Consider the following 17,608-nt stretch of genomic DNA (forward strand, 5'->3'; position numbering starts at 1 on the left):
ATTTGCAACGCAAAGCCTTGGAACGCACAAGGGATCGTTTCAGGCAAGATAAAAACGTCTCCATTATGAACTTTAATATCATGGTATGGATTTTAATAAAAACCATCCGGAGTCGGAGTCGGAGTCGGAGTCGGAGTTAAAGTCGGAGAGAGCAACTTTATCTCATGCGGGCTGCTCCCTTGGAGCGGCACCGCTGCTCTCGAGGGAGCGCACCCCGTAGCCGGGTGCAGTGAGTGCCTTGGGGCTGGGTGGCCTGTCCTCTGGACGGGCTCAGCCCCGGCGACTCACTAGGGTGCCTGCCCAGACCAATGTCTCCCCCTAAATCCTATCATCCTTCCGGCTCTGCAATGGTCTTGTCGACCGAAAGGGCCTAACCCAACAAAACAAACAAACAAACAAACAAACAAACAAACAATGGTGTGACTGTGAATGATTATGAATATTGCCTAAACGAATGAATAAATGAGTAAGGAAGAGTTATTTATGTTACAAAATGCCCTGAATGCGCATTCACGGCATTTGGTAAGATTAGGCCTTGGTTAGACGTTTAAGCCATTGGATGGAATTCAACGCCGCCGTAAGTGCACAACATATGAAGGGTGATTTATTGTTCCAAATAAGAAAAATGACATCACAATCAGGTTTCCGACATTTCCCTTCACTTCACTCCAAACCATCAGCTAACGTTACGTCAGCAACCAGTGAGCTTACTTAGGGAAGATGCGGTGTACCTCCGTCTTGAAGTCGCTGTAGGTCTCTGGCAGCGGGCACACGAACTGTTCGATGATGTGTAGCAGGTCCCGTAGCATGTTGTGGCCCACCACCGGCTTCCCCTGCGCGACAGGTCAGGTCAGGTCAGATCAGGTCAGGTCAGCGTAAGGTTAGAAAGGATCGTGTTAGATCGAATCAGAATTCAGGTTGGGTCAAGTCAGCTCAGGTCGACTGAAACTAAGTGAAGATGAGCGAGGTTTGCAAGGTCAGCAGAAATGTCTCCTTTCCTCTCGCCCCACTAACCGACTTGCTGATCTCCTGTATGACCTGCGCGAAGCCGGCGGCCTCGTCCACTCTCTGCTCTACCCTGCGCCGCGCTCTCTCCCGCCTCTGCTCGTCGCTGAGAGGTCGGCACACACGCAGGGTGCGCTGTTTGCCGGAGAGAAACAGTGTCTCCAACTCCAGAGGGGTGCTAACCCTGTGAGGAAGAGGAGAGCGAATAGTCAGCTGCAGGGCTTGGATCATTTATTAGACTCATTCACCCCCAGTTCCGGAATAACTTATCGACAAATCGTAAAAATTTGGATTAACAAATCTACCATATCAATCTTTATTGAGCAATCTATTACATATTCGAACATATGTAACATATTCGAATTATGTTACATATGTATTAAACACATATGTAACATATTCGAACATATGTATAGATGTTCGAATGAAACTAGTCAAGACGGGAAAGCATTTCTTAAAAAATAATGGACTGATATCACACTAATCAGTGTTAGAGCATATCGACACCTTTTTTTAGCCCCCACATCTGTTCTCCGGTGAATTTCCGGGAAGCACGAAAGATCTCTTTTTAGAAGTGTCCAATCGTCCGATCCTGATCAAATTTGTGTGTTCGTAAGCTTGCTCTGGCATTGCTTGATCTGCCAAGACAGACAAACTTGAGAAAAATCGAGTGACTGTACCTTTTTTGAAGGTTTCTAAACAACTTGTCTGAACTTCACGGGAGAACAAATGTGGGGTTTAAAAAAAGGTGTCGATATGTTCTGCTGATTCAGTCATCAGTAGTCGTGCCTGACACGCACGACTGCATCAAGCTTGCTCAATTGGCTTAGCTATGATGGCATCGTGAGTTTACAATCACATACCTGCTTTGTACATGATCGTACAGCAGTTTGCGCTGGAATGAGCTGAGGTTGTGGAAGTCCAAGTACTCCTCTGAACCTTCCAGGAATTTTTCAATCTGGGATCTGCGAACGGAATAGAAAGAAGGCTTAGTCATTAATGGCAGAAAAGTGTACGATGGAAGAGAACTTGACAAAAACTGCAATACAGCAAGAATCTTTACCATAAACGAAACTTTTGATTTGAAAAAGCAATAAGCTAAGAAATAAGGCGCATTTACAACTGCATGTCTCAGACAAAAGGTGGACAGCACACTCTTAGTAGGTACTTAAAGGTTGTAAATGCCACCCTCTAGCCTATGGCACAATCCCAGCCCCATTGACTGCACCGCATATACCCTCTCGCGGCCCTACCATCACTGACATGACCCTACCGCGGCCCTACCATTACTGACATGACCCTACCGCGGTCCTACCATCACTGACATGACCCTACCGCGGCCCTACCATCACTGACATGGCCTGTTCCACGAAGTCGGCCTGGTTCTCCGGTACGGGCGACGGCTGCACGGTGGTACCAGGAGTAGCCGAGGTACCGGTGGTACCTTTCTGAGCCGGGGACGGCGCCGCCTCAGAGTCACGGAGCTGAGACTCTAGTCGGTCCCGAAAAGCCTCGACCTGGGCGGGCCGTTGGTACGGAATCCCTGGAGGCACAGAATGGGGGAGGTGAGAATGGAATGGGGGGAATGAGGGTGAATGAGGAGAAAGGGAGGGAGAGAAAAAAGATGAAAATGAAAAAAGGAGGCAAACCAGAGGGACGGGGAGAGAGCACGGATAAATCGGGAATCATGGAAGGAAAAAGAAAAGAAGAATGCAAGTTAAACGAATGTGAGTGATGGGAAAAAAACGGGTAAATACTGATCCGAGGAGACAGACAGTTAGGAAAGGGAATGCATAGGCAGAGAAACACATGGTATGTCAATCTTATCATTCATGTTGAACTAATTAACATAAAATCTATCTTTTACACTAAGGCTTCATTTCTTAAACTTGGGCTAGAAAACATTTCATAGATTGTCAATAGATTTTAGCATCACAAAACCTGGCACAGAACCTTAGCATATACCCATCCATCTGCTCACAACCTACCCTCTTTTATGAGCCTGTTAAAGTCGAACCCGTTTTCAACCAGAAACTCCAGGCACGACGGCTGGAACAGGAACGAGCTTTGGCTCTTGTGCCGCGGAAACAGGTAGAAGTTGAATGTCTCCTGACTGTACCTGAGAGAAATGGCCCAGTTTATCAGCAGTCTTGGAGAAAGTGGCAAAGCAGCCTTCCCCTACATAAAATCTTTGTTTTTTAAACCTTGATACGCATGAAGAACGTAGCGTCGGAATACTACGCATTTTAAAGATAACAAATAAAACTGCGAGAACATGAGAAGATTGGATCATTACTATAATTGTAATGGAGGTCGAAAAACATTGCCAGTTACATACCACCTCGACCTCGCACCATGCTCCCCTAATATAGATAGGTACCCTTTTCTCTGTGCATCGAAAGGCGAACCTAACCTGTTTTTCTCTTTTTCCAGAGTGAAAGCCGCCAGACCGAACTGAATCACGAGGAACCCGGAGGCCGTTCGCCGCAGGTGTGCGTATCTCTCCTCTGGGGTGTCAAATTTGCTCGAGCTGCCACCTGTCGACAGTCCGCTGAACTCGCAGTCCACAGCCAGGAACGAACTGCGGCAGATGGCAGCACGGATCCGCTCCAGCGAGGAGGCAAAGTCTGAGGAAGAAATATATTATGTGGATAACAGCTCAACTGATTGCCATGGTGCCCCCCCCCCCCCCGCTCCGCGCCTATGCATCACTATCACACATCAAACCTTTATGCAGTGCCCATAAACTGGACCAATATTCTTGGCTCGCTAATTTATGGAATTAAAACTGGGAAAAAAATATTTTAAGAGATTCATCATCATCATCATCATCATCATCATAATGATTAGATTCTTCACTTCTCATTAAACCAAAGGAAGAATCACAGAGCCTTTCATCAAGATCACTAACAAATAAGCAATAAATGGCAACAATATACAAGAAGGCACACTCCAGTTGACTCCACCCATAGCATGCAAGCTAACAGGTGTCGTGTTGGCGAACTGGCTGTCATTCAAATGGGTGGTCGGAATATCGGCGGAGCATTCTATTCAGGAATACCTAATCCATGGTATGGTGATCCCTGAATTAGGAAGTTGCACAAATTCCTAGTTTGGCAATTAATAATATATTTTCAGCTATATTAAAATGCACTCAACACAGCTCTCAAAACAATGAAGGAAATGAAACTTACTAAATCAAAATGGTAATTAAATTAGTATACAAATACTTACTTTCTTTTGTCACATCCATTTTGTACCAGTAATATGACCTTGTGCTTTTCAGTTTTGACTCAAGTATCTATTTTATTGAAGCTTAGCATTAAAAAAGCTGAAATATACAGTGATCAGTCATACCAGGGAATCAATAGGTAGCAGGGTGATACTTCATCCACGCTTGACTGAGCCAGGAGCCTCCAGCCAGATGCCCTTGGATGAGGGGAAAGGGGGCATTTAATGCCCCCCAGATTATATTTGAAAATAAGCCCCCTAGCTTGACACACCCATATTATCCAAAAATAAGCCTCATAGCCTGCCATGCGAGATGGCATTGAAAGGTCTCATGGAGATTGAGATCAGAGATGCATCTGAATTCTGAGGCAATCCTGAAAGTTGGAATTTAAGGTCACGTGACCTGTTGAGGTCAGGTCAAAGGTCAAAATGAAGCATATTCACAAATCAGTAGGCGGAACTATGGTCATGAGTACCCAAATATAGGAACGTTCCCATTTTTGGGAACGGAGTTCCCAAATATGGGAACGGGCGTTCCCATTTATGGGAACGGAAGGTAATTTTTCGGCCGTTCGCCCACTAAAACTCATTAGTGCATCACGTCTCAAAAAAGTGCACGCTAATTTAAGTATCTACTAAGTCTCTATAAAATTATCTTTAATCTGACCGTTGCACAAGGAAATTGACCGTCGAATGATATTTTTAATGATTTTTTGAAATGACGGAATGGTGAAAACATGGGTTATACTACATTTAACTTGCAATTTTAAGGAAAATGAAGCGTTTTTTACATTTTGAGGTCAAGTATAATAATTTTCGCCTGGTTATGAAGTTTCATACTAGCGACACCAGATGCTGACGTATGCAAGCGAACACGCGGACAGTCCGGGGGTAATATTGGTGACATTTGGTTCGGGGCGCACGACCGCATGGAACGTCAGTGATTTTACCGAACTACTGTCGTAAACTCAGTTTCAGTGGTTTAGAATTATTCAGCTGTATTATATCATCCCAGATAGACATATTTTATTTGGATGCTAGCTGTTTAGAGTTGTTTTATAAGGAGCGTCATGAGCGTGGTTTTTGTCTTCCGTGTTTCTAAGCGTGATCGTTTTGGGGGAATTTCTCTTATATAGGTCGCTCTGTGTGGCTTATTTATAATTTTTATGCTGAGTTCGATCATTCCTCGTGCCCATCCTACCAGGCCTTTTGCCACTTACACTCATCAAGAAAGGAAAAAACTAGATTTTCATTGGGACTAGGTGTTTTGAGGGTGTAACATATTCAGCGTTCCCATTTTTGGATACTTCCTTGTGCTCGTCAACTACCGGTGATAAACAGACAGGTGCTTGACATGTCTCCACCCTCGGCGCGGACGGTGGATATAGGTATGGAAGACCTTGTTGAACATCGCTGAGCGTTGTGAATTACGTAATCCTGCAGAGGGGGGCGTGCCCGCTGCGAGATCGACGGGAATAAAAGCGCAGAAGACCGGGCGAAACATGCGACGGTCTTGCCGGAAAGGTCATCTGATGATTGTTGCGTTAACAATAATTTGCGGCGTTGGACGTGATGCTTGTTAATGAAAAGAGCCCCTGAAAGGACGTCTGTCAAACTAGCAGCGAGCAGCGAGCAGCGAGTCCAGCAGCGAGAAACGGGCCATCCCGATTTAGCTGAAATTTGGCTCACAGAGCCTTCTCAGCACGCTGATTTCGAAAATCATGGTCTCTAGGGTGGAAATATTGACCGTTCTCGAGATAGAACCCTCTAAAGTTCTTACCATCCATGACCGGGCCATCCCGATTTGGCTGAAAATTGGCTCACAGAGCCTTCTCAGCACGCTGATTCCGAAAATCATGGTCTCTAGGGTGGAAATATTGACCATTCTCGAGATAGAACCCTCTAAAGTTCTTACCATCCATGACCGGGCCATCCCGATTTGGCTGAAAATTGGCTCACAGAGCCTTCTCAGCACGCTGATTCCGAAAATCATGGTCTCTAGGGTGGAAATATTGACCGTTCTCGAGATAGAACCCTCTAAAGTTCTTACCACCCATGACCGGGCCATCCCGATTTGGCTGAAAATTGGCTCACAGAGCCTTCTCAGCACGGTGATTCCGAAAATCATGGTCTCAAGGGTGGAAATATTGACCGTTCTCGAGATAGAACCCTCTAAAGTTCTTACCACCCATGACCGGGCCATCCCGATTTGGCTGAAAATTGTCTCACAGAGCCTTCTCAGCACGCTGATTCCGAAAATCATGGTCTCTAGGGTGGAAATATTGACCGTTCTCGAGATAGAACCCTATAAAGTTCTTACCATCCATGACCGGGCCATCCCGATTTGGCTGAAAATTGTCTCACAGAGCCTTCTCAGCACGGTGATTCCGAAAATCATGGTCTCTAGGGTGGAAATATTGACCATTCTCGAGATAGAACCCTATAAAGTTCTTACCATCCATGACCGGGCCATCCCGATTTGGCTGAAAATTGGATCACAGAGCCTTCTCAGCACGCTGATTCCGAAAATCATGGTCTCTAGGGTGGAAATATTGATCGTTCTCGAGATAGAACCCTCTAAAGTTCTTACCACCCATGACCGGGCCATCCCGATTTGGCTGAAAATTGGCTCACAGAGCCTTCTCAGCACGCTGATTCCGAAAATCATGGTCTCTAGGGTGGAAATATTGACCGTTCTCGAGATAGAACCCTCGCAGCGAGTCCAGCAGCGAGAAACGGGCCATCCCGATTTAGCTGAAATTTGGCTCACAGAGCCTTCTCAGCACGCTGATTCCGAAAATCATGGTCTCTAGGGTGGAAATATTGGCCGTTCTCGAGATAGAACCCTCTAAAGTTCTTACCATCCATGACCGGGCCATCCCGATTTGGCTGAAAATTGGCTCACAGAGCCTTCTCAGCACGCTGATTCCGAAAATCATGGTCTCTAGGGTGGAAATATTGACCGTTCTCGAGATAGAACCCTCTAAAGTTCTTACCACCCATGACCGGGCCATCCCGATTTGGCTGAAAGTTGGCTCACAGAGCCTTCTCAGCACGGTGATTCCGAAAATCATGGTCTCAAGGGTGGAAATATTGACCGTTCTCGAGATAGAACCCTCTAAAGTTCTTACCACCCATGACTGGGCCATCCCGATTTGGCTGAAAATTGGCTCACAGAGCCTTCTCAGCACGCTGATTCCGAAAATCATGGTCTCTAGGGTGGAAATATTGACCGTTCTCGAGATGGAACCCTCGCAGCGAGTCCAGCAGCGAGAAACGGGCCAGGCTCACAGAGCCTTCTCAGCACGCTGATTCTGAAAATCATGGTCTCTAGGGTGGAAATATTGACCGTTCTCGAGATAGAACCCTCTAAAGTTCTTACCACCCATGACCGGGCCATCCCGATTTGGCTGAAAATTGGCTCACAGAGCCTTCTCAGCACACTGATTCCGAAAATCATGGTCTCTAGGGTGGAAATATTGACCGTTCTCGGGATAGAACCCTCTAAAGTTCTTACCATCCATGACCGGGCCATCCCGATTTGGCTGAAAATTGGCTCACAGAGCCTTCTCAGCACGCTGATTCCGAAAATCATGGTCTCTAGGGTGGAAATATTGACCGTTCTCGAGATAGAACCCTCTAAAGTTCTTACCATCCATGACCGGGCCATCCCGATTTGGCTGAAAATTGTCTCACAGAGCCTTCTCACCACGGTGATTCCGAAAATCATGGTCTCTAGGGTGGAAATATTGACCGTTCTCGAGATAGAACCCTCTAAAGTTCTTACCATCCATGACCGGGCCATCCCGATTTGGCTGAAAATTGGCTCACAGAGCCTTCTCAGCACGCTGATTCCGAAAATCATGGTCTCTAATGTGGAAATATTGACCGTTCTCGAGATAGAACCCTCTAAAGTTCTTACCACCCATGACCGGGCCATCCCGATTTGGCTGAAAGTTGGCTCACAGAGCCTTCTCAGCACGGTGATTCCGAAAATCATGGTCTCAAGGGTGGAAATATTGACCGTTCTCGAGATAGAACCCTCTAAAGTTCTTACCACCCATGACTGGGCCATCCCGATTTGGCTGAAAATTGGCTCACAGAGCCTTCTCAGCACGCTGATTCCGAAAATCATGGTCTCTAGGGTGGAAATATTGACCGTTCTCGAGATGGAACCCTCGCAGCGAGTCCAGCAGCGAGAAACGGGCCAGGCTCACAGAGCCTTCTCAGCACGCTGATTCTGAAAATCATGGTCTCTAGGGTGGAAATATTGACCGTTCTCGAGATAGAACCCTCTAAAGTTCTTACCACCCATGACCGGGCCATCCCGATTTGGCTGAAAATTGGCTCACAGAGCCTTCTCAGCACACTGATTCCGAAAATCATGGTCTCTAGGGTGGAAATATTGACCGTTCTCGGGATAGAACCCTCTAAAGTTCTTACCATCCATGACCGGGCCATCCCGATTTGGCTGAAAATTGGCTCACAGAGCCTTCTCAGCACGCTGATTCCGAAAATCATGGTCTCTAGGGTGGAAATATTGACCGTTCTCGAGATAGAACCCTCTAAAGTTCTTACCATCCATGACCGGGCCATCCCGATTTGGCTGAAAATTGTCTCACAGAGCCTTCTCACCACGGTGATTCCGAAAATCATGGTCTCTAGGGTGGAAATATTGACCGTTCTCGAGATAGAACCCTCTAAAGTTCTTACCATCCATGACCGGGCCATCCCGATTTGGCTGAAAATTGGCTCACAGAGCCTTCTCAGCACGCTGATTCCGAAAATCATGGTCTCTAATGTGGAAATATTGACCGTTCTCGAGATAGAACCCTCTAAAGTTCTTACCACCCATGACCGGGCCATCCCGATTTGGCTGAAAATTGGCTCACGGAGCCTTCTCAGCACGCTGATTCCGAAAATCATGGTCTCTAGGGTGGAAATATTGACCGTTCTCGAGATAGAACCCTCTAAAGTTCTTACCACCCATGACCGGGCCATCCCGATTTGGCTGAAAATTGGCTCACAGAGCCTTCTCAGCACGCTGATTCCGAAAATCATGGTCTCTAGGGTGGAAATATTGACCGTTCTCGAGATAGAACCCTCTAAAGTTCTTACCATCCATGACCGGGCCATCCCGATTTGGCTGAAAATTGGCTCACAGAGCCTTCTCAGCACGGTGATTCCGAAAATCATGGTCTCTAGGGGGGAAATATTGACCGTTCTCGAGATAGAACCCTCTAAAGTTCTTACCACTCATGACCGGGCCATCCCGATTTGGCTGAAATTTGGCTCACAGAGCTTTCTCAGCACACTGATTCCGAAAATCATGGTCTCTAGGGTGGAAATATTGACCGTTCTCGAGATAGAACCCTCTAAAGTTCTTACTATCCATGACCGGGCCATCCCGATTTGGCTGAAAATTGGCTCACAGAGCCTTCTCAGCACGCTGATTCCGAAAATCATGGTCTCTAGGGTGGAAATATTGACCGTTCTCGAGATAGAACCCTCAATATTTCCACCCTAGAGACCATGATTTTCAGAATCAGCGTGCTGAGAAGGCTCTGTGAGCCAATTTTCAGCCAAATCGGGATGGCCCGGTCATGGGTGGTAAGAACTTTAGAGGGTTCTATCTCGAGAACGGTGAATATTTCCACCCTAGATACCATGATTTTCGGAATCAGCGTGCTGAGAAGGCTCTGTGAGCCAATTTTCAGCCAAATCGGGATGGCCCGGTCATGGGTGGTAAGAACTTTAGAGGGTTCTATCTCGAGAACGGTGAATATTTCCACCCTAGATACCATGATTTTCGGAATCAGCGTGCTGAGAAGGCTCTGTGAGCCAATTTTCAGCCAAATCGGGATGGCCCGGTCATGGATGGTAAGAACTTTAGAGGGTTCTATCTCGAGAACGGTCAATATTTCCACCCTAGGACCATGATTTTCGGAATCACCGTGCTGAGAAGGCTCTGTGAGCCAATTTTCAGCCAAATCGGGATGGCCCGGTCGCGAGTTACCTAAGTGTGGAACTACCCAGCGCCGAGCCGGCCGGATGACGTCACACCACGGCCAGTGCCGGCGCGGCGGCAGACTGGCCGAGATTGGCATGGTCTTAACTTGGCGAAGAGGCATTGGACGCCAAACTTCTGCTGCAGCTATTAATCACATTTCATGCGTTTCTTCCATGTGTATGAGCTATCAAGTCCTTCGAATACCTAATGTGTAGGTGAGCGTACCTGCATTTAGCAGTGTGTGCTATATGCTTTGTGGATGGGCACATCCGACAGTCGACACACTGCGCAATGGATTCCGATATTGCTTGGCTGATTCTGGCTTTGTGTCTTCGAACGAACCATTGAAAGGGAGGACGTCATTTTTAAAGGTTGTTAGGTGCACTCAAACGTTTTAAGATAAGCAACTGCTGATTGAATTTCTGGCGAGGGTTGGTGGAACACTCTGTTTACAAATGAGTATCTACCTACCTAGTACCTACCTGCAGTGGCAAATAACTGGGTCGCGGTCAGTTAGGCATGATTCACGAAGTCCCTTATCTTTTATTAGACTTATTAAGCCCAATGTGCAACATTTGCGTCGTTTCGCGTTGCATCGGGTAGCAAATGAGAAAGTCTGCTTCTTCTCCACAGCCCTCAAATCAAGAAACCGTCCTTTTCCTTATCGCATCGCATCATTCCAGAACATAATTTTCAAACATGGGTATTAGGGTGGCACTTAGCAATAGGGTGAATTTTATGTTATCCGATTTTTAGGCGTGCGGGTAGTTTTCTGGTTCCATTCCCGTAAAAAATAATGTGCGCAAAATGATTTTGAAAAATATTGATATTTAGGGGTCGCGAATTGAGGTCAAAGTTGGCAGTTTTGGGGAAAAAATCAACTTTTTGGAAACTACTTTAAACCTATTTGGAATGACATAAGTGGTCATTAAGCGTCATATCCGACGTATTTTCACCTTTATTTGTATAACAATTGCTAATCCCATCACTTCCGGTCGATCGTAGCCAGTCCAGGTCAGGGCAAGACAGGTCTGATCTGGGCTGTTTTACCCATGTCAGGCCTGTTTTTGGCCTGCGACCGGTGCCTTCTCACAGTGGAGGTCATACCCTCTTATAAGTGTGAGGAGTGAACGGTCTCTCCTGTTCCAAAGGGAGGACGAGCCCCACTGTTCTATCGGTTCTTGAGACATGCTCCTTTTCTGTCAAAGAGAATGTGAAGAAGTTAGAGTCAGCCTATCGCCGGCGGGGGAAAGCAGAGGCGAGGGTGGGCATTGAGCTGCACTGGTTTATTGTGCTTTCGGGATGTTCTTCCGTGGGCGCTTCTTCCGACTCTACATAGTGCCAGTGCCAGCAACAGACTTACCCGGCCGTTGCGGCGCGCACACGGAGGGGACGTCTTTGACGATGGCGACCATGAGAGAGAAACGTCGACTCACACTCCCAAGCGCATGCGGGCGAGCGGACGTCCCCAACAGTGAACTGGCCTCGACCGGGCCAAACTGCCCAACCGTAATGTGTGAAGAACACGTGAACCTGTTATCAACTGCGGCACGGAACTTCTGATACGACTCCGGCTGAACCGCGAGAGAAGGAGCGTCGACCGATTCTAGGTCCTGGTGATGGAGGGGGGGGGATTAGGGTGGCCAAGCTCCTCGCCGTTCCCAAACTCCCCTCCATCCAAGCACAGGAGGTCATGCTCACAGCGCTGGGGGGCTAGGAACTGGAGAAGCGGAACTGCGGCCTTTTGCTTAGACGCCACGACGGCGAACAGCATGCTGGTGAACGGTACTTTAGCCCTTATCGAGCAGAAGCTGGATCGGCCCGTCCTCCAGCTGGCCTGCCGGCACCACGTGTAAGAGCTGGTCCTAGAGAAGGCCTTCTCCACCTGCCGTAGAATCTCGAGCGGCCTCTACATCCGGCTGTTTAAGAGGTTCAAAGGCGGGTGGGAGTTCATGCTTCATTGACAGGATCACACCGGTGGCGTTCGCCGTCGACGACGTTCCGGAGTGGGACAAGCTGCTGGTCAGCTTCCATCGCTTCCATCGCTGGACTATGTCTAGCTCCGGGAAGACTACCGAAAACTTCTGGAGCTCTGCGTAACTGCTCTCGGTGGAGTTCCAAGCACGGCATCCGTTTCTCCGCCGCAGAGTACTCCACTGAGTTAGGTGGATGGCAAAGACCATCCGTACCGTGGATGCCTTCCTCTTCAGGGAGCGGCTCCGGCTGACGGCGGCCGAGGCCCAGGTCATCAGACGCTGTGCGCTGTTCGTTGCCTGCAAGTTCGCCGCCGCCGCCGCCGCCTGGTCTGGGACTCTACTGCCACTGCGCCGGCTCTGGACCTGACCTTCGTGAACTCGTTCTGCACCTACCCCGACAAGGAGCTGTCGAAGGCGACAGTCCCGGTCTTCGGCTGTCACCTGTAGTAATTCCTGACACTCACTCACGATCGCGCAAAAGGTCATTAAGCATGAAGAGCCCGAGAACCTCGCTGCACTGTTCGTCCCCAACCAAAATTTTCGAGACAGGCACACACGGCAGGATCATCTCCTTCATCTCCCCCGACCGAGGCTTGAAACTGGAAAACGGCGGTTTGAGTACCGTGCCGCGGCGCTATTGAATAGCCTCCCACCCCAGGTAGTGCAGCTGCCACCTGCCAGCTTCGCCCGGTCTGCCAGGGCCGCGCTGATTAACAAATCCCCGCTACGCCGCTGACGAGTCTGTTTAGTAGTAGGCAGGGCATGCCGCCAATTGGTGGACGATCTGTTTGTGCTTATGTATATATATTGTTTGTCTTGTGTACATATGTATATGATTATTGTCGCGACCCCCATCGATGGATGACTGTCGTCTAGTGCTGAGTGTTCTTCCCCCTGCCCGCATGATTGTTACCCATTATACTCGGATCTAAGCCGTAATCGCCACGCCATATGTGGAAGGCTTTTGGTGTCAATACATACATAATTGAGTGATCGGCTGGTGACTCTGGAGCTTTTAGACCCCGACCCTCGGGCTCAATCAAGACATGGTGCGGGCAATAGACTTGTAGGAGAGGGGACCCGCCCCATAAGTCCTTAGTGGACACTATGAACGCCGCTCTCGCGACCGAGACGTTGGCGAGCTTCCTCACACCATCGTTCAAAAAGCTCTCAAGGATACACGACCTGGACGCGGGGCTCATCATCAATGACCAAGGCCACTGGGAGGACAGCAGCTACCAAACCGCAGCTCGTGTAGTCCGGGAGCTGCGGGTGGTGAATGACTTCACCAGGCGCGGTATGGCGCTGATGTAGGACTGGCACTCATGGAAGACAAAGATTAGCGCCAGTTCTTCCTCCATGTCGTTGAAAAGATCACAGAAAACGCTAACCCGACACCCGAAGATCGACTGCAATTGCTAACCAGGCTACACACAAAGTGATCTGGGTGCCCGTTGCCCATGATACCCCTCCCTCCAATGAGGCGCCAATAATCTACTAAAGAGGAGGAACTGGAGTAGTGGAGTACATAGAACAGCGTTCTGGCGTGGCCGAAGCTGCATGGAATATCAATAAACAATATGAAAATGACTAAGAAATGCCTTATTATCATCCGATTATAGCGTAATAGGAAACTCAGAAGCGATTTTAATGATATTGAAATATGCTACCAAAATCTCAATTTTGACCTTGATTCGCGACCTCTAAACATAAATATTTTCCCATAAAAATTTGCCTACCTTATTTTTTACGGGAATGGAACCGGAAAACCACCCGCATGCATTAAAAATCAAAAATTGATTTTTAAGTGCCACCCTAATGGGTATCTTCCCCACAAAAAAAAACTGAAGCAGTTTCCTTCGGCTCCAATGCGCCGCTCGCCCAGGGAGACGGAAGTGTTATATTCTCGGCGGTCCAGTCTGCATTCTGCAGCACACTCAAACTTGGCGGACCCCCAGCGCACGACTGAACGATTCGTATTGTTGTGAGTGAGTGTGACCATTCACTGGTGGTTTCGGAATAATTAACAGGTGGCGCAGCCCAGTGCCTCTTACAATGAATTACAGTGGCGAATGCACTATTGCAGAGAAGAAATGGATTGAGCAGATGCCCAACCTCGCTGTATTATCAACTAAACATTAGGTACGCTTTACATTTTAACCCTCGCACGACCAGGCCATTTCTCATAACACGAACGACCAGGGGGGGTTGTTACGACCCCCCCCCCTGGCGTTTCGAAACGGAAGGTCGTAGAGCTTAGCGGAAAAAACCAACGGATTGCTCTCAACGAGATCTCGCGATTGGTGGTATATTTTTTGGTCCTAGGTCAACATTTGACCTACTTTTGACCGGTCAAAGGTCAAATTTTCGGAAAAATAGACTTTTTTCAACTTTCGGCGGCGATTGCGGCGAAACGGTGGGGGATATCGACTTGAAACCTTCACTATCGTGTTCCTTGATCAATTCTCTATCGTTTGGTATGTATTTCGTTTCCCTAGCTCTAAAAATGGCGCGTTGGGAGCGCCGGAAGTCGGCAAGGTCACAGTCGGCGGCAGAAATTCGAAAAATCAAAATTTAAATTTTTGAAATCTGATTGTATTTTTGGATTTGGGAGGTCCATTTGCTCCCTATAGAAGCTAATATTGCTGCATATTCCCATTGAGGTGACAAGAATTAGCAAAATAAATAGTGGTTCGGGCGCTTTTCAAAAATAGTACCGGACGCTGTTCCTCTTGTGACGTCATAGCTCCGTGACCTGACCTGACCCGGTCAAATTTCTTATACCATATGATAGCCAATACTTGCCCCAACATGCATGGGAAGTTTCATCACGATCCATCAAACGATGTCCGTACCACCGGCAGGAAACCTCGGGCGTTGGCACTCAGTTTGTGAAAATCCGGACGGAGGCTGTACCTCTTATGACGTCATAACTCCGTGACCTGACATGACCCGAGCAATTTTTTTTTCGGCAAAAGATGCGCAAAGGTTGCCCCAGAGGGTATTGAAAATTTCAGCCCGCTACGACAAGCCGTTTAGCGTGCACTTCGAAAAAAAAACCTCAGGGGGGGGGGGTTGATACAACCCCCCCCCTAGGCGTTCTAGGGTTAATCAGGCAATCATGTAAACAAACGACTTGCGAGTTGCGACCCTTCCGCCTTACATAACTCGGCAGAATGCCCCTGAGTCGGCTAAACTACACTGCATCTCTTCAAACCTTAAGTATTTCACAATTTACCACTCAGCTATGCAACAGGCTTATAATTCACTGCTCAAGTCTCAACCCCTTTTTCCCTATCATCTTTTTGGCACCGTCAATCGCCATCTGCGCTGCCCACTGTCCAGCAAATAATCCGGCCGTCTCCAGTTCTCTGGCAGGGGCTTCCAAACTCAAGCGAACTCGCCGAAGTTTCGCCCTTCAATGCGCAGGATCTGTACAATTGAGTTTGAGAGCCTCTGGGTTGGCTCGGCGCGCCTGCGCCGCGCCGTTGGTCCGGCCAAGTACGCGAGTGACGTCATGCTATAAGCGTCATCCCCCGACCAAAGTCACCAATCAGAGCCCTAAAATCGACTTGTAGTTCCACACTTAGGTAACTCGCGGCCCGGTCATGGGTGGTAAGAACTTTAGAGGGTTCTATCTCGAGAACGGTCAATATTTCCACCCTAGAGACCATGATTTTCGGAATCAGCGTGCTGAGAAGGCTCTGTGAGCCAATTTTCAGCCAAATCGGGATGGCCCGGTCATGGATGGTAAGAACTTTAGAGGGTTCTATCTCGAGAATGGTCAATATTTCCACCCTAGAGACCATGATTTTCGGAATCAGCGTGCTGAGAAGGCTCTGTGAGCCAATTTTCAGCCAAATCGGGATGGCCCGGTCATGGATGGTAAGAACTTTAGAGGGTTCTATCTCGAGAACGGTCAATATTTCCACCCTAGAGACCATGATTTTCGGAATCAGCGTGCTGAGAAGGCTCTGTGAGCCAATTTTCAGCCAAATCGGGATGGCCCGGTCATGGGTGGTAAGAACTTTAGAGGGTTCTATCTCGAGAACGGCCAATATTTCCACCCTAGAGACCATGATTTTCGGAATCAGCGTGCTGAGAAGGCTCTGTGAGCCAAATTTCAGCTAAATCGGGATGGCCCGTTTCTCGCTGCTGGACTCGCTGCGAGGGTTCTATCTCGAGAACGGTCAATATTTCCACCCTAGAGACCATGATTTTCGGAATCAGCGTGCTGAGAAGGCTCTGTGAGCCAATTTTCAGCCAAATCGGGATGGCCCGGTCATGGGTGGTAAGAACTTTAGAGGGTTCTATCTCGAGAACGATCAATATTTCCACCCTAGAGACCATGATTTTCGGAATCAGCGTGCTGAGAAGGCTCTGTGATCCAATTTTCAGCCAAATCGGGATGGCCCGGTCATGGATGGTAAGAACTTTATAGGGTTCTATCTCGAGAATGGTCAATATTTCCACCCTAGAGACCATGATTTTCGGAATCACCGTGCTGAGAAGGCTCTGTGAGACAATTTTCAGCCAAATCGGGATGGCCCGGTCATGGATGGTAAGAACTTTATAGGGTTCTATCTCGAGAACGGTCAATATTTCCACCCTAGAGACCATGATTTTCGGAATCAGCGTGCTGAGAAGGCTCTGTGAGACAATTTTCAGCCAAATCGGGATGGCCCGGTCATGGGTGGTAAGAACTTTAGAGGGTTCTATCTCGAGAACGGTCAATATTTCCACCCTTGAGACCATGATTTTCGGAATCACCGTGCTGAGAAGGCTCTGTGAGCCAATTTTCAGCCAAATCGGGATGGCCCGGTCATGGGTGGTAAGAACTTTAGAGGGTTCTATCTCGAGAACGGTCAATATTTCCACCCTAGAGACCATGATTTTCGGAATCAGCGTGCTGAGAAGGCTCTGTGAGCCAATTTTCAGCCAAATCGGGATGGCCCGGTCATGGATGGTAAGAACTTTAGAGGGTTCTATCTCGAGAATGGTCAATATTTCCACCCTAGAGACCATGATTTTCGGAATCAGCGTGCTGAGAAGGCTCTGTGAGCCAATTTTCAGCCAAATCGGGATGGCCCGGTCATGGATGGTAAGAACTTTAGAGGGTTCTATCTCGAGAACGGTCAATATTTCCACCCTAGAGACCATGATTTTCGAAATCAGCGTGCTGAGAAGGCTCTGTGAGCCAAATTTCAGCTAAATCGGGATGGCCCGTTTCTCGCTGCTGGACTCGCTGCTCGCTGCTCGCTGCTAGTTTGACAGACGTAGTGAAATACATACATAGACACCAATGCGCCACCATTGTATCAAACGCGCATGTTTTCTTTTGCACACCGATAACGCATCAATAGCCGCGTAGAGGGCGTAGAGGAAT

At 48.1% G+C, this 17,608-nt stretch overlaps 1 protein-coding gene across 1 annotated transcript; it reads right to left on the reverse strand.

The window, feature by feature from the left end:
• Positions 1-1,052: 1,052 nt before the first annotated feature.
• On the reverse strand, positions 1,053-17,537 carry LOC122371106 (poly(A)-specific ribonuclease PARN-like). The gene is made up of 7 exons (XM_043347204.1): positions 17,515-17,537; positions 4,240-4,336; positions 3,419-3,632; positions 2,994-3,124; positions 2,352-2,548; positions 1,869-1,970; positions 1,053-1,189 (listed from the first exon to the last, which is right to left on the reverse strand). The coding sequence occupies exons 2-6, from the start codon at positions 4,256-4,258 to the stop codon at positions 1,959-1,961; spliced, it is 573 nt and encodes a 190-aa protein (XP_043203139.1). The 5' UTR covers positions 4,259-4,336; positions 17,515-17,537; the 3' UTR covers positions 1,053-1,189; positions 1,869-1,958.
• Between the last annotated feature and the right edge of the window lie 71 nt (positions 17,538-17,608).

This window comes from Amphibalanus amphitrite, unplaced genomic scaffold (genome assembly GCF_019059575.1).
Source record: "Amphibalanus amphitrite isolate SeventyFive unplaced genomic scaffold, NRLGWU_Aamphi_draft 001205F_arrow, whole genome shotgun sequence".
Taxonomy (NCBI): Eukaryota; Metazoa; Arthropoda; class Thecostraca; order Balanomorpha; family Balanidae; genus Amphibalanus; species Amphibalanus amphitrite.

What these genes read in the sequence shown, in the direction of transcription:
- LOC122371106 (XM_043347204.1), bottom strand. An exon ending in CTGGAAAAAGAGAAAAACAG is followed by an intron (nt 3,125 to 3,418) that starts GTTAGGTTCGCC and finishes CATTTCTCTCAG; the next exon opens with GTACAGTCAGGAGACATTCA. An exon ending in TAACAGGCTCATAAAAGAGG is followed by an intron (nt 2,549 to 2,993) that starts GTAGGTTGTGAG and finishes CTGTGCCTCCAG; the next exon opens with GGATTCCGTACCAACGGCCC.